General features: G+C 37.9%; 1 protein-coding gene across 1 annotated transcript in view; it reads left to right on the top strand.

Annotated features, from left to right (window-relative positions):
* Nucleotides 1-17,203, top strand: part of LOC132394768 (low-density lipoprotein receptor-related protein 1-like) — a 1,611,265-nt gene that overhangs the window by 934,556 nt on the left and 659,506 nt on the right. The window contains exons 23-26 of the mRNA XM_059971176.1: nucleotides 553-753; nucleotides 3,675-3,920; nucleotides 4,008-4,205; nucleotides 9,093-9,297. Of these exons, the coding sequence (XP_059827159.1) occupies nucleotides 553-753; nucleotides 3,675-3,920; nucleotides 4,008-4,205; nucleotides 9,093-9,297 (850 nt within the window). The remainder of the gene's footprint in view (nucleotides 1-552; nucleotides 754-3,674; nucleotides 3,921-4,007; nucleotides 4,206-9,092; nucleotides 9,298-17,203) is intronic.

Here is a 17,203-nt window from a genome sequence, read left to right as displayed (position 1 = left end):
GGGAATGCAGTAAATGAATCATTAGTGACGTTACCCTTCATGGTTTTGTGTGCTTCAAGCATGTTGTCAGCCAGCGGCATATAGTTTTGTGCTCTGTAGTTGCCACAAATATTTTCAACAACATCCTTGAATGCTTCTATGCTATTTTCGCTGGTCTTGCTAGTGTTCTTTGAATTGCCTGTCATTGATGATCTGTTTGATTTGTGGACCAACCAAAATGCCTTCCTTTAATCTTGGCATTAGTTATTCCGACTTGAGTTGTGAATTGAAATAACAAATATAGGCAATTTTTTAAAAAATGGTGCGTGATAGGGAAATTTCATGATGATTGTTATGATCAGCAGCCTAAAATCCATAAGAAAGAACTAAAACTATTCAAGAAGTAATATCTTTGTTGTCCAGTGTAATTTTATATTTTATTCTGTTTTCTGATAAGGCTTGTTGATCTAAAGTATAATTCATCATCATTTGCACAATTTTGGTAAACAATGAAGATTTGAAACCCAAGCTAAATACTTACACTGACTTTTTTTTGTAATTTGCCATCCAAAGGAAGATGCATCAATATAACCTGGGTTTGTGATGGAGAGGGTGATTGTGAAGACCACTCTGATGAAGAGAACTGTGGAGTATTTGCATGTAAACCACCAACCTTTCCATGCTCTGGAAATACATCAATTTGCCTTCTGCCAGAAAAGTTTTGCAATGGGAAAGAGGAGTGTCCAGATGGTACTGATGAGAGTCCACTTTGTGGTATGTTCTTCGTATTTAAAATGTAGCAATGCTTGAAATTCTCAGAAGTAAAATTGCTTACCAATAATTTATGATTCTTCTTTTTTTTTTCAATCTCTGCTTTGAGTGCGAATGCAGAATGGCTTCAAACTATTCATTGAGTTAAGCATCAAATGTGGTGCACGTATTTATAATGGCTACAAACTCAGAATAATTGGTATTTATAACTCTATATGCATGTGTGTACACCTGAAATCAATTGGTAGGTAAATTCAAGCTGTTTCATATAATCAATGATCCATATTTGAAGTCCAAAAATAACACCATGCCATCCAACTTGTAATAAACATTGTAATAAAAATAAATATTTGACTAAGTGAAAAGTGGCCCATATGTAATGAATAGCGTCTGAAAATGGTCAATTCTATTCACCCTAAACAAATAAGATTTAATTTTCTTATCACAAAATGGAAGATAACAAGGCTTTTTGTGATACAACATAGCATGTTTGCTTCCAATATTTTGTGTGTGGTTCTTATCAAATTTGTTAATTTAACATCAAGTCCAGCATTTTCATATAGCAGGAAAACATTAATCCTTAACTCTGATAATTTGCCTGCAGTAGTGCTTAATTTGATACGATGATCCAATCAGTATCAATTGCAAAATGTGTGCATGGCAGCTGCCATTGAGCAGTAGGAAGAACTCATGACCTCTCTACCCTCTAACTTTGGAAATTGAAGAAATCCATAATGATGTGCAGGTTTGTTGGTCATTGATTTGGAGTTGTTGGAAAGAGCTCTGGTAATTGATTTGTATGGAAGGCCATCGCTCTTCAAATTCCACTGGGATTTCTGTGGCCGCAGCTGAGGTTACATTTTCAAGTAATGCCTCTTTGGCCACCTGAAGTTCTTAAGAGACCAGGGGAATTGATGTCCATTCTTCAAGATTTCTGATGGGATTTAAAAAGGATGAGGTGAAATCCTACAGGGAAATTCACAAGCAGAGGGTGGAGCAGGTGGCAGAGAAGAACCCTGAATTAAATAACATGCCCACATTGGGTCTTCAGGGAACAGCAGTCCAATGAGAAACAAAGTGAGGAGCACTGCCAGTCTACACCTGGCTTCAGGAAAAAGGTAGTAACTGAGATTTGCCACAAGCAGCAGCCACAACCACTAGTGAGTTATTGCCTGACTCTGTATCCTTGGAATCTATTGAAGAATTTGGTGGATGTCATGACCCTGTGAAAGCCATTCTTGAACCCAAGGTGTCGCAGTCATGGTGGCAACACACAGAGTGTTCATGACAGAAATATTACCTCTTATGTATGTTGGGTTTTGTTTACTTGTGTTACAATGGTGCTTGAGGTCGTAGGCTGAGGGGTTCAATAAGATTGGAATCACGAATGTTGAAAAATGGTCAATGATTATGGAAGATAGGAAATATAGTTCTGATTCTTGTGCAGTGATAATGGTTTGACTATCTGAGTTCTTTAATGAATTGAACTTAATTCACTTAATTCCTTGTGATTATTACTAGCTGAGTGAAGAAGGGTGCATTGCATAAAAATGTGTGAAAATAGTGATGCACTGATGGGCGAAAGGAAGATATGATGTATTCACTAGCTTTCTCCTTCTTCTTGGGCCCATGGCTCTCAGTGGGGCAAAGGCTACTGATGACCTCCCACCCCCATTGTCCAAATTCAATGGTATGGTTGGAGTTCATCAATGTTTCTGTAATTTATTGTATTCACTGTACAGGGGGTTGGGCGAAACAGCTTCAATAGAGCCTTGTTGGCTGGCCTTACTGGTTTCAACATGGGGTTGGACTTTGAGAGCTCTTCACTAGCTTTGACTCAGAGAAAAGAGAGCATCAAAATAGCAATCACCATCAGTAATATTGCAGAGGAGATGGGACAATGTGTTTTAGAGGATAATAACTCAGCTGGTGATGATGATGCAGATGCTCATATTAAGTGGATGAAGAGAGCTGGTTGGACAGGCTCTAAACTCAGATTCTTTATTTTATTACCAGCAGATGGAAATAAGAAGATCAAAACAAAACCGAGAAGTCAACAATAATGAGATTTAATTTCAAAGCAGCATCTTAAAAATGCAAATATTTCACTCGACCTAGTTTTGTATTGATGCCTTTTATCCTCTTGTCAGCCACTGAACTTCTTCAGAAATACTAATTAAAAGAAAATCCATCAATTTGCTAGGATCTTGAATGGACTATCCAAATGTGTAGCGGGAATAAACAAATTATGGAGTAATCTTCAAAAATGAATGAGATAAGCACTTCAAAGAAAATATTTATTTAACTGAAGGAAAGCCGCAGACTGTAGGCCTGATTTGATCATTCTGCTGAAGAATCAATATAACCATGCTGGGCCAATAAATCTTCTTCCTGTTATATCATTGTGCAGTTCTGCACTTGCCTTTTCCCTGAATATCATTAGTTTTTTCGACAATTTTGATATTAAACACATTGTGTTTTACTGAATTTCTTCCAATAGAACAGGGACTCCCAAACTTTTTTATGCCATAGACCAATACCATTAAGCAAGGGTCCCATGGATCTCAGGTTGGGAACCCCTGCGGTCGAGTATTTCCTTCTCATGAATCCCTCTCAATCTAAAAGATGGATCATTTTAATCAAAATCTCCAAAAATAGAAACCATTCTATTTTGCTTCTTTTCTAGTTAATGATATTCCTTAGACCTTTCCAATCCCTCAGTTCCAACAAAAGCTGGGAGAAATAGTAAATGTAATCCCATGTGACTAAACTGTAGCACGAAAAAAAAGACTTGTCTCTCTGAGATTTCAGCTCATTCTGTGACCTCCTCTGTGATTGTAAGAAACAATGTCAACTCTAAATGGTATTTGATTAAATCCCAAATAATTGTTGGTGTTAAATCATTTGAATGCTTTCATTCACAGATGAGTGCTCTCTGAATAATGGAGGATGCAGTCACCACTGTATCTATGTGACTGGGGAAGGAATCATGTGCTCCTGCCCTACCGGAATGCATCTGAGCTCTGACAAGAAAACCTGCATTGTTCTTGATTATTGTAAAAAACATCTCAAGTGCAGCCAAGTGTGTGAGCAACACAAGAAGACAATTAAGTGCTCATGTTATGAGGGATGGTTGCTGGCCCCTGATGGTTCTAGTTGCATTAGTTTAGGTAGGTCATTGCAACTTAATATATTTGCGTATATTAACATTTATTTGAAACTACATCATAATCTCAGCTATATGCTTTCTTCAATAGATCCTTTTGAGCCATACATAATTTTTTCTATCCGCCATGAGATTCGAAGATTGGACCTTCACAAGCAGGACTATAACTTACTGGTCCCTGGCTTGAGAAATACGATAGCAATTGACTTCCATTTCAATCAGAGTTCTCTCTATTGGACCGATGTTGTGGAGGATAAAATTTACAAAGGAAAACTTTCTGAAGTTGGAGGTATAAAGTTTTATTGAACTGCTTTTTATATGAACAACATTCCTTTAAAACTGAAACATAACATAAACTAACTGTTTTGATTTCCTTTGGGCACAACATGTAAAACCAAGTAATAAATAAGGTGAAGAGTTTTCTTATAATTGAGTGGTGATGATATAGAACACCTTTCAGTTTAATATCATGTAAAAAATTCAGAGCTGCAAATTTCTGTCCTTTGAGTTCAAAATAAAAATGTAGCATCATTATCATGCTTATGTATAAACAGAAACATTCCAAAATCCGTTGTTCTTAACACTTACAAAACAAGGTCAGATATTTTCCAAACTTTATTTCTAGAGAGCAAGAGAGGTGGATTCCCAAAGGTGATTAGATATGTGTCCAACAACTGTTTACAGACATATAAATCAGAAAGCTTGTGTCAAGGATTACAGTGACACACACAAAATTATGGAGGGACTTGGCAGCTCAGACAGCATCCAATGAGGGGAATAAAGAGTCGATATTTTGGGCCGATACCCTTCTGTGGAAATTTTACTTTCTTACTTGTGTAGAGAGACAGCGTGGAAAATGCCTTCTGGCCCCTCGAGCCACCCTACCCTGCAACCCATCGATTTAACTCTAGCCTAGTCACGGGATAATTTACAATGACCAATTAACCTACTAACCGGTGTGTCTTTGGACTGTGGGAGGAAAATGAAGAAGCTGGAAAAGACCCATGCACACATGGGAAGGAATATACAAACTTGCTAACAGAAAATTCAGGAATAGAACTCCTTACCCTGATGGCCCGACCTGTAATAGCATTGCACAAACTGTTACACTACCATGGCACCCCACAGCAACATCAACACTTTATCCCTTTCTGTAGATGCTACCTGCTGAGTTCCTCCCTGTGTTACTCTGAATTTCCAGCATCTACAGAATCTCTTGTGGTTAAGGTCTAGGAAGCCATAAGAAAGAAAGCCAGAGTGGACATCAATGAGGAGAAGAAATGGGTTTACAGCATAAAGCTGAATGAAGAAAGGGTTTTACAAATGTGTATGGAATTAAGAGACATATCTCCACCATGTCTCTTACATCTCAACCAAAGGACGTGTAAGGCACTCCTCACTGCTAACCTGTAGGTCACCCTTGGGCAAGGTATAGTACCTACATAAACCTCCTTCCCCGATCAGAGTCACATGAAACCATGGAAGCAGGTGGTGGATGGTCGTATGAGCATCTGGTGCAGATCACAAGTCCTAGTTATGCAACCACTGACACCTTCCTGTAGAAAAATTTGCCATGGACAATCATGGTCATGGAGAGACCGTGATTTCCTACATCATATGGCATGGCACATAATGATGGATGATGACGATGGAGTTAAGGTTTAATGAAAAACATTTGGTTAGTTTCATACCTTTTTACTAGCTTTCACGATTTATTTATTTTATATAAGATGCCGATGCAAAATATAAGAAAGAATGTTGTGCTGTGCTGTCTGAAAAACAGGAACATTACGGAGATTGGACATTCTGTTCAAACAATATTGATTTTTTTGTTTCTCTGTAATAACATTTCAAACACGTACCGTGAGTTTTTGTTTCACTCAAACGTAAGTTACAGTTCAAAAATAATTGTGTTTCAATTTCTGTCATGCCACTTCCTTTTTAATGATAAGAAAGGTTGAAACTGATAACAGGCCATTTTATTTTATTCACCTCCCTTGTAGACCCCAGTCAATTCAGATTGGCAAAACATCTCCTCCATAATCTCCATCAGCACAGGAGTGCCATAGGGATGTGTGTTTGGGCACCCTGCTCTACTCACTTTATACTTATGACAGTGTGGCTAAGTGCACATTTTCCGATGACACCACTGTTGTGGGTTGCGGTGATGAGTCAGTATACAGGAGATTGAAAACTTGGCTGAGGTGTGTAATAACAACAACATATCACTCAATGCCCATAAGACCACGGAACAGATTGAAGATTAAAGAGAGGGAAGCAAGTGGTCCATGAGCCAGTAATCATTGGAGGATCAGAGGTGGAGAGGGTCAGTGACTTTAAATTCCTGGGTGTCACTATCTCAGATGACCTGTCCTGAACCAATCATATTGTGAAGAAAGCCCAACAGCGCCTCTAGTTCCTTAGGAGTCTGCGGAGGTTCAGTATGTCATCGACAGACTTCTGTAGATGTGTGGTAGGAAGTGTGCTGACTGGCTGCATTACAACCTGGTATGGGAACACCAATGCCTTTGAGAGGAAAATCCTACAAAAGATAGTAGATTCGGCCCTGTGCATCATGGGTAAAATCCTCCCAACCATTGAGCACATCTACATGAAACACTGCCATAGAAAAGCAGCATTCATCAGCAACAATCCTCACCACCCAGGCCATGCTCTCTTTTCGCTGCAGCCATCAGGTAGAAGGTACAAGTGTCTCAGGACTGGTTTCTCCAGGTTCAAGAACAATTACTAATCCCCAACCATCAAGTTCTTGAACAAACGGGGATAGCAGCACTCATTTAAGGACTCTGTTATCTTGTTACATCATGCTTGTTATTTATTGCTGTTCACTTATATCTGTATTTTCACAGTTTGTTTGAAGTTTACAGTTCCTGAGGTTTGCAGTTACTGTCTTATAGGTTTGCTAAGTATGCCTGCAGAAAAAAGACTATCAGGGTTGTATGTGGTGACATCTATGTACTCTGATAGCAAATTTAACTTAGAACTTCAATTTATTTATTCGAGATGTAGCACAGTAACAGGCCTTTCCATACCAATGAGCCCACATTGTCAAATTACACTCATGTGACCAATTAACACATTCATCTTTGGAATGTGGGAGAAACCAGAGCACACACAGGAAACCCATGGGGTCTTGAGGATAACAGACAAGCCCCTTATAGACAGTGGTGCAATTGAATCTGGGTCATTAGTGCCGTAATATCATTACATTAACCATTAAGAACAGTCCCATGAGTTCATAATGTTATATTCTGTACCTTGTTGTAAGTCAGAACTGCACTTATGTTCTATTATGTAGTTCCAAAAAGTACCAGCTGGCTGGAGCATTATTGGAACTATTCAGCTTCTCTCTCCTGCAGTCTAATTTTCCCACTGATGTCAAAAATGTATTTATTTTACCTGTGCCCACGAAGTGGGTCAATGACTGCCATCCACTGGCACTTATACTAAAGTAATGAAATGCTTTGAGAAGTTGGTTATGGTTCAAATCAACTCCTTCCTCAAAGGTGACTGGGATCTGTTTCAATTTCCGTACCACCACAACAACAGGTGCATTTCTCTGGCTCTTCACTCTGCTCTGAGCCATTTGCACTACAGGAACTCAACATTAGCCTGCTGCTCTTTGATTGCACTCAGCACGCAACATAATCATCACATGCAAGCTCATCATTCAAGACCTGGACCTCTGTGCCTCCCTTTGCAACTGGATACTTCACCTCCTCAGCAGCAAAGCTCACTCAGTGAGGAAAAGTAACATCTCCTCCTTGCTGATCATCAATACAGGTACATCTCAAAGTTGCATGCTTAGTTCCAAGAACTACTCTTTATGTACACATGAATGAGTAGCTAAGCACAACTCCCTTGCCACCTTCAAACTCAATAATAACGTTGCTGTTCTTGGTCACATCGCAGGTGGTGATGAGTTCGCTTACCAGGGTGAGATAAGTTACTTGGTTGAGAGGTGCTGTAAAAACAACCTCTAGCTCAGTGCCAGCAAAGCTAAAGAGCTGATTGTTGACTTCAGAAAGAGGATGAACATGTATCGTTCTACAACAGGAGCTTGGAAGTGGAGGCAGAGAGCAGCTTTAACTTCCTGAGTGTTAACACATCAGATGTTCTAGGCCTAGCACGTAGATACAATCTTCAGGAAAGTGCCACACATTCTTTATTTTCTTACGAAGTTTAGAAGATTCAGCTTTTTATCAAGCACTCTTTAAAAAAAACTTCTACAGATGAATTGTTGAAAATATCCTGGCTGATTACACCATTGTCTGGTACAGCAGTCTGAATCAGCAGGAATGTATGAAACTGCCCAGTTCATCACTGGAATATCCGTCCCCATCATTGGTAGTATCTGAACGAGACACTGCCTCATGAAGACAACCTCTATCATCATAGGTCCCAGACATGCCATCTTTTTACAGCTAACTTTGGCCAAGAGGTACAGAAGCCGGAAATCTTACATCACCAGATTCAAGAACAGCTGCTTCCCTTCAACCATCCAGTTCTTAAACCAACCATCAGAACTCTAATCTAATCAGTTTGAAAAAGACAATGGCAAGTTGACCACCTTACCCTAAAATAGACTTCAAATCGTTTGCCCTAATTGTGTTTTTTTTTAAATTGTGTATAATTTACAAACATTTGTATGTTTTGTTCTTCTAGATGCTGTATATCTGTGGTTGTCCATATGATAATAAACTCAACTTTGGCTATTTTTCCTTCTTTATTTCATCAGCATTCTAGGCCGAGAGAAATAGCTGCAGGAAGGATTGCTTCACATCTTCTAAGAGCAAAAATAAAACAAAGAATCAGTCTTTTGACAGCAATTTATATTTCAACTCAATGTGGGTTTAACAGATAATCATTCAAAAGATAGCCAACATTTGAAAGTATGGATCTAGCTGATAAATGGAGCATTAAACATTAATCCTGCGTAAAACTCCATCATGTACTTTTAAGCAACACCCACAACATGCTGTTTCTCACAGGAATTTTTTACATAATGTACCTTTGATTTAGTTTCTCGGCCTGTATTTCTTTTTCTAGATTGGACTGCAGAGTAAGAAGATTAAAATAATTGTTGCTATTAGTGAATAAGGGAGAAGTCACTGCATTAATCTAACTTTGTTGTTTATTGAATGCCTTTTTTTAGCTGTAAGCAGTGTTGAAGTTATTGTGCAGCATGGTCTAGACACTCCTGAAGGGTTGGCTGTGGACTGGATTGCCGGAAACATCTACTGGATAGACAGCAAAATGGAACAGATTGAAGTAGCAAAACTAGATGGGACCATGAGAACGACCCTAATTGCAGGCGACATGGTGTATCCGCGGGCCATAGCTTTGGATCCTCGATACGGGTTAGTTTACAAACTTCATTTTACCAAAGCTAGTTGTAGGGTGTCATATATTGAGTATCTGTCATCTGAAATCAAACTTGGTTCAATTATTTGAGTTGAAACAACTTGACAAGTAAAAAGAAATTATAATAGAAATTAAAAAAGTGAGTTAGATATCTGTGCGACCAGTGCTATTTGATATGTTTGGCATTTTCCTTTATTTACTTTAGCCTTAATCAACTGTATATGGCTTCTTTATAAATATGAAATGAACAAATTCTATATAGATTCCTTTTCTATATAAATATATGTACTATATACAGTGTGTATGTGCCTTTTGGTATATTAAAATGTGATGTCTGCTGTGTTTACATAACTGATGTGTGCAAAAGTGATCCACTTTGGCATGACATGTATAAAGGCACTGTTTAAATGAGTTTACATTGGAAACTGTTAAAATACAACATGCCTTATATATCCTTGTGTATGATTTCATTGCAAAAAATATGCAGGTGCAACTAGCAATTAAGAAGAGAAATGGTATGTTACTCCATTGCAAGTGGAATAGCAATGTAGTTGCTGTTCCATAGGATAAGGATGCCTTGCAATTAAACAGGGCTTTGATGAAGCTATACCTGGAATGATATGTGTACTTTTGGTGTCCTTACGTAAGAGATGATATACTTGTCATAAACTGAGTGCAACAAATGTTCACCAGACTGATCAAAATCAGAATCAGGTCTATTATCACTGACATACGTCATAAATTTTATTGTTAATTTGGCAAGATGAATGGGAAATAAAGTGATAGAGCTGATGATCGGGCAGTTGGTATACAAGTAGATGCAATATGTAGAGAGACTGTGTGTGAGGAAGGACGGACAGATAATATGGCAAAATTGCTGTTAATGGGATGAGTTGAAGTGTAACAGTGGGGCAAAATCAAAAAGGGTGATGAGTACAGGACTAAATGTGTTATATCTGACAGCATGTAGTATGCAGAATAAAGTAGATGATCTTGTAGCACTGTTAGAGATTGGTAGATATGATGTGGACATCACTGAGTTGTGGCTGAGAGAAGATCATGGGAGGTTAACATCTAAGGATACATTTTTATCAATAGGACAGTGAGGTATGCGAAGGAGGTGGAAATGCTCTGTTGGTTAAAAATGAAATCACATCCTTAGAAAGAGGTGACATAGCAACAGAAGATGTAGAATCCTTGTGAGTAAATTCAAGAAATTACAAGAGTAAAAATCCCTGATGAGAGTTATACACAGACATCCATACAGCAGCCAGGATGTGGGCTACAGGTTATAATAGGAGACAAACCATGCATGTTACAAGGGCAATGTTACAATAGTCATGGTGGATTTCAATATGCACGTAGACTAGAAAAATCAGGTTGGTGCAGGATCCTACGAGAGAGGTTTTGTAGAGTGCCAATTAGCATTTTAGAACAACTTGTGGTTAAACCCATAAGGGGAAAGGCTATTCTGGATTAGGTGTCGTGTAATGAACCAGATTTGATGAGGGAGTTTAAGATATCCTTAGTAAACAGTGATTATTATATGATAGAGTCCACTCTGCAGTTTGAGAGGAAGAAGATAAAGTCTGATATATAAGCATTAAAGTAGAGCAAAGGTGCTTACAGAGGTAGGAGAGAAGGGCTGGCTAAAGTTGATTTGGCTAAAGTTGATTGAAAGGGGACACTAGCAGGGATGATGGTAGAAAAGAAATGGCTGAAGTTTCTGGGGGCATTTCAGATGACACAGAATAGAGTGCATCCCAAAGATGAAGAAGTATTCTAAAGGAGGATGAGGCTACCATGGCTAACATGGAAAGTCAAAGATAGCATAAGGGAAAATATAAGTCATATAATATGGCAAAAATTAATGGGAAGTTAGAGTATTGGTGAATTTTTAAAAAACAACAGAAGATAACTAAAAAAGTCATAAAGAGAAAAGATGAAATATGAATGAAAGCTAGCTAATAATATCAAAGAGGATACCAAAAGATTTTTCAGATATATGAAGAGTAAAAGAGAGACAAGTGTGGATATTGGACCACTGGGAAATGGAGAGGTTAAAATAGGGAACAAAGAAGTGGAGGATGAACATGATAAGTATTTTGCATAGTCATCACTGTGGAAGACATTAGAATTATGCCAGAAGTTCGAGTGTGTCTGGAAGAAGAAGTGAGTGTAGTTGCTATTATTAAGAAAACGGTGTTTAGGAAACTGGAAGTTTTGAAGGCAGATAAGTCAGCTGGAACAAATGGACCACACACCGGGGTTCAAAAAGAGATAGATTATGAGATTATGAAGGCACTAGTAGTGATCTTTCAGGAATTGTGAGACTCTGGAAAGTTTCCAGAGGACTGGAAAATTTCAAATGTCACTCCGGTCTTTTATAAGGAAGGGACGCAGAAGAAAGGAAATTACTGACCAGTTAGCCCGACCTCAATTGTAGGGTGGATTTTGGTCCATTATTAATGATGAGGTTTCTGGGTACTTCAAAGCACATGTCAAAATAGGCCAAGGTCTTTAAGGGGAAATCTTCCCTGACAAATCATTGGAATTTTTTAAGGAAATAACAGGCAGAACAGACAAAGGAGAATCTGTGGATGGTGTTAATTTGGATTTTCAGAAGGCCTTTGACAGGGTGCCGCATATGAGGATGCTTAACAAGATAACATCCCATGGTATTACAGAAAAGATCCTAGCATGGACAAAAGACTAGCTGACTGGTAGGAGGCAAAGAGGTAAATGAAGCAGATTTTTTCTAATTGGCTGCCAGTGACTAGTGGTGTACTACAGGAGTCAGTGTTGGGATCAATTCTTTTCGCACTATGTGTCATTGATTTGGATGACAGAATTGATGACTTTGTGGCTAGGTTTGGAGATGATATCAAGATAGTTGGAGAGGCAGATGGTGTTACAGAAGCAGATGGTGTTACAGAACCAGGAAATCTGTAAAAGGACTTAGATAGATTCGGAGAATGGGCAAAAAAATGTCAGATGGAAGATAATGTAAGGAAATGTATGGTCATACACTTTGATAGAAAGAATAAAGGCATAGACTATTTTCTGAATAGAAAGACAATACAAAAATTAGTCGTGCAAATAGACTCGGTAATCCTTGTGCAGGATTCCTTAAAAGTTAACTTGCAGGTTGAGTGATTGTTTAGGAAGGCAAATACAATGACAGCATTCATTTCGAAAGAATTACAATATAAGAGCAAAGATATACAGTAATACTGTGTTTTATAAAACATTGGTCTAACTGCACTTGAACTGGTATGAGCACCTTTGGGCCCTTTATCTAAGAAAAGATGCACTGGCTTTGGAGAGGGTCCAGAGGAGGTTCACAAGAATGATTCTGGGAATGGAAAGGTAAATATGTGAGAGGCATTGGATGGCTCTGTGTCTATACTTGCTAGAGTTTAGTGGAATAAGGGGGGAATATCATTGAAATATATGGAATATTAAAAAGCTTAGACACAGCGGATATGCAGAGAGTGTTTCCGTTAGTGGATGAATCTAGGACGAGTGGACAAAGCCTCAGAATAGAAAGATGTTCATTTCGAACTGAGATGAGGAGGAATTTCTTTAGCCAGATGGTGTTGAATCTGCAGAATTCAATTGCACAGTCTTCTGTGGAGACCAAGTAATTGAGTGTATTTAAGGCAGAGGTTAACAGGTTCTTGATCAGTCAGGATGTCAAAGATTATAGAGAGAAGGCAGGGGAATTGGGTTGATAATAAATCAGCCATACTGGAATGGTGGAACAGACTCAATGGGCTGAATAGTTTAATTCTGTTTCTATTTTTTTTTGGCAGGGGTTCCCAGTCTGGGGACAATAGACTCCTTAGTTACTGGCAATGCTCCGCGGCAAAAAAAAAGTTCATAAGACTCCTGTCTTATGATCTTTTGACATCAGTACAGCATAAAACAAAATAATTACATGTTACAATCAACACATAGTGCAAAAGAGGAACAATGAGATGGTGTTCATAGATTCATGGACCCCTCAGAAATTTTATAGCAGCTGGGAAGAAGCTGTTCATAAAATATTGATTGTGGGACTTCAGGCTCCTGTACCTTCTCCCCAGTGGTAGAAATGAGAAGAGGGTATGTACCAGATGGTGAGGGTTCCGGATGGTAGATGACTCTGTCTTGAGACACCAGCTGTTGCTGCTGTCCCTGATGGTGGGGAGAGTTGTGCCTAGAATAAAGGCACCAGAGAGTGATGACTTTTGTATGCAGCTCTTCAAGAATTTCTATTTATAACTACTACAGCTGAAATCTGCATCCACAGGCTGATTTCTCAGATTCCAGGGCAGCTACATGAGTAGAGATGGGAAGGGATTTTATTGAAACTTGTAAAAGTCTTACGGGTTAGATCTACTAAATGCGGCACAGTTGTTTCCTAAGCACTAGCTAAAGTTTCCAGGTGACTCTAACCAGATGGTGAACTGGGACCTGTATGGAAAATGATAACACCCAAAAGGAACAATTGATGGTGGAGCAAGCACTGAGATGATGAGATGATTTTTTTTCATTTCAAGGGATGTGAATCCATGACATTTCCTTCTACAGCGATAGCAGATTCCAATAGCTAAATATGATAAAGGAGGAGATAGAGTTTGAAATACAACAAAGCTTTATGTGGGTGGCCTCATGAGGGGAAAATATAGCATTGAAATGGATAATCAGCCAACACCTTATTGATTGATGAAGGAGGCTTGAAGAACTGAATTGTTCACCCTTACTTTTGTTTCTGATTTCTATACTCTCTTTTACAGCAAACATAAAGACAGCAACAAAAACATTTTTTCATCTTTTTGGAAAGTGGATTATTCTTATTAGTGCTATGGTCAAACAGCTATTTTTCACATCAACTTTACTTTGCTCTGTAGCAAGATGTTATTCACTGATATAGACATTTTTTTTCTTTTTTCCCCCTTTCTGGCAGCATCATGTCCAAAATAAAACTCTCAATGTATCATGCAACATCCAGTAGTGCCACCTTGTAAACATTGGAACACTTGAAAATAATTAAATCTTCCTCTAAATCCATAACTTGAGTATTTGGTACCTATTTCAATAAACAACAGATTTACTCACATGAACTCTTGTGACAACATAAAATGCCAGGCTAAAGAAAAACTCCTGAATAATTTAGAAAACATTCTCTGTAATTCTAACAAGATTTGTCCACTTATCATTAAGCTTTGCTATATATACAGTTTCATCTAGAATAAAGTGCAAGATTAAAATATGAAATAATGTTGATTTTCCCTGAAATATAATTAGTTAGTAAAGATCAACTAAATTAAAAAATGTTTTTGCTAATAGATTTTTCATTGAGTGCATAACTCACTGGAGACAGAGCTTCATGACCCTTGCATTACCAATTTTCATTCTTCATCTTATGAATGTTACAGGGAGATCTTCCCTTAGGAAAATCTTTTCAAGGAATCTATGTAATAATGCATTGAAATTCTAACAGCTTCTACTCTCGTTGCCGCTTACTTTGTGTACACATTGAATGATAACCTTTCCACAGAGAAACACTTTCTTTAAGCATGAATAAATTGTAGAAGTGTTCGAGTTGATAACTTGCTTAAAACATTAAATTATCTCTCACACAAATGGAGCAAAATAAAGAAGATGGATATTTGTAAGTTATTGCTTTTAGCAGGAAATGAATAAAAAGGAAAATAAATGTTTTAAAAATTACTTTAAAAAGTCCATAGAGAAATAAAAAGTATATGAATAAAATAATCTGCTTACTTAAATTGCTTTTGAATTTTTGAATGATTTGTTTTAGACTAATAGTAATAAAACTACTTAAATAATCTGATAGATAATAAGTATAATCATTGAAGATGAAAAGTAGAAGGAAGTAGAAATTGTATATTTTTATGTTTTTTATAAGAATTGAAAAGTATCCATGCCATATTTCTTCAACTCCACATCATATTTTTAAAAATATGTAAGAAGAAAACAATTATGATTTGGTATTTGAGATATCCTAAATGGTTTCAGAGTATGAAAAGTCCATGTGCATCGCTTTGGACTTCAAACATCTGCAGATTTTCTGGTATTAAGGATGTGATTAAGCTAGACAGGATACAAAACTCAAAGTACATACGTGATATAACTTGCTACAACTTGAGTTCAATTTGTCTTCTTGCAGGCTGCTACAAAACAAAGAAACCCAAAAGTACCCAGTAAAATAAAAGAAGACCATCAAACACCCAAAAAAAAATTCATGTAAACAATAAAATTAAGTAAAGAGCATTCAGAACTGAAGTCCACAAAGAGAGTCCATCCACAGACACACAGTTCAGCATTAAGTCAAGTAGATGTCATGGAGCAGCAAGCTGAAATGGCCCATCCCTCGCCACGGGTCCTGACCTTAGGTTTGGATTGGGAAGCCTGATTCATAAGCAGAGGATGTTTCCAATAGTGGAAGAGTCTAGGACCAAAAGGTGCAGACTTAGAATAGAAAGGACATCCCTTTACAGCAGCGATAAGGAGGAATTTCTTTACTCAGAAGGTGGTGAGTCTGTGTAGTTCATTGCTACAGACAGCTGCAGTGGCCAAGTTGCTGGACATATTTAAAATGGAGGTTGGTTGATTTTTGTTTGGTAAAAGGTTACAGGGAAAAGACAGGAGAATGGAGTTGAGAGGAAATGGTCAAATGGCACAGTGGACTCCACTAATTTTACTTCTATGTCTTTTGGTCATATGATCTTATAAAGAGGTTGGAGAATCTGGATCTTATCTCTCTGAAACAAAGGAAGCTGAGGGCTTATCTGAAGTTGGAAAAGTTCAGTGTTTGGGACATCCACCAATCTCTCTCCCTTTGTTTACCATTTCTATTCCTCTTTCTCATTACCAGGCCTCATCACCCTCCTCTACATTGTTGTATTTGCCCAGCACACACAACCCAATCTACATGTGTTTGATGTGTATGTGATCCCCTGCTTCATCTTTCCTATCTCATTCCTGTTTTCATCTGGTCATTGTCCCTCCCTTATCTAGTTCCACCTACTGCCTATTAGTCACTGCCTCTACCTTTCCCCTCCTCTTCCACACACACTCCATCTTCAATTTTTTTATGCTTCCATCTGTCACCTCTGTCTCTGTCCTGATAAATTTGAAATAATAGCTGATGTGATGTGAATATAAATATATTTTCATATCGTAGGGAATTGTAAACATTTTAACCAGTTCATTAGTCAACATAATCAGCAAATCTGAGATTATTACAGAAAAGCAGTGGCAAAGTAATTGATCAGCTGTTCAGTAACTGTTCAGAGACCTTTATATAACTCTCATGCTCTTTTTACTCTTGCATTTTCTTAACTCTACCCATAAAGATTCTACACCTTCCAATCCTATGTCACCTCTTTCCAAAGATTTGATTTCATTTTTTACCAACAGAGCCACCCCAACCCTTCTGCCTATCTGCCTGTCCTTCCAATGCAATGTGTATCTTTGGATGTTAAGCTCCCAACAATGATCTTTTTTCAGCCATGACTCAGTGATGCCCATGGCATCATAACTATGAACTTCTAGCTGCACTTGTTTTGTGGTTATCTCCGACATGCCTTGTTTTGGTTTTCACCGTCTTGACTAATCTCACTGCTTTTCTCTTTAATGGTAACACTTTATTCTGTATTGCGTTATTGTTTTCCCTTGTGCTACTTCAATCCACTGACATGATGAACTGATTTCATGAAAGGCATGGTTATTTACTGTACCTCAGTGCATGCAAAAATAAGTTAATTTATCAGTTTTACGTCAGCCCCAAAAAATATCCGAAGCCAAATCTTGTTAGCATAAAACTGTAAGACATAGGAGCAGAATTAGATCATTCATCCCATCAATACTACTCACCATTTGATCTTTACT

The sequence above is a fragment of the Hypanus sabinus genome, chromosome 5 (genome assembly GCF_030144855.1).
Source record: "Hypanus sabinus isolate sHypSab1 chromosome 5, sHypSab1.hap1, whole genome shotgun sequence".
NCBI classification, from domain to species: Eukaryota; Metazoa; Chordata; class Chondrichthyes; order Myliobatiformes; family Dasyatidae; genus Hypanus; species Hypanus sabinus.
The sequence above is the reverse complement of the archived record's forward strand: the minus strand, read 5'-3'. Positions and strand labels throughout refer to the sequence as shown.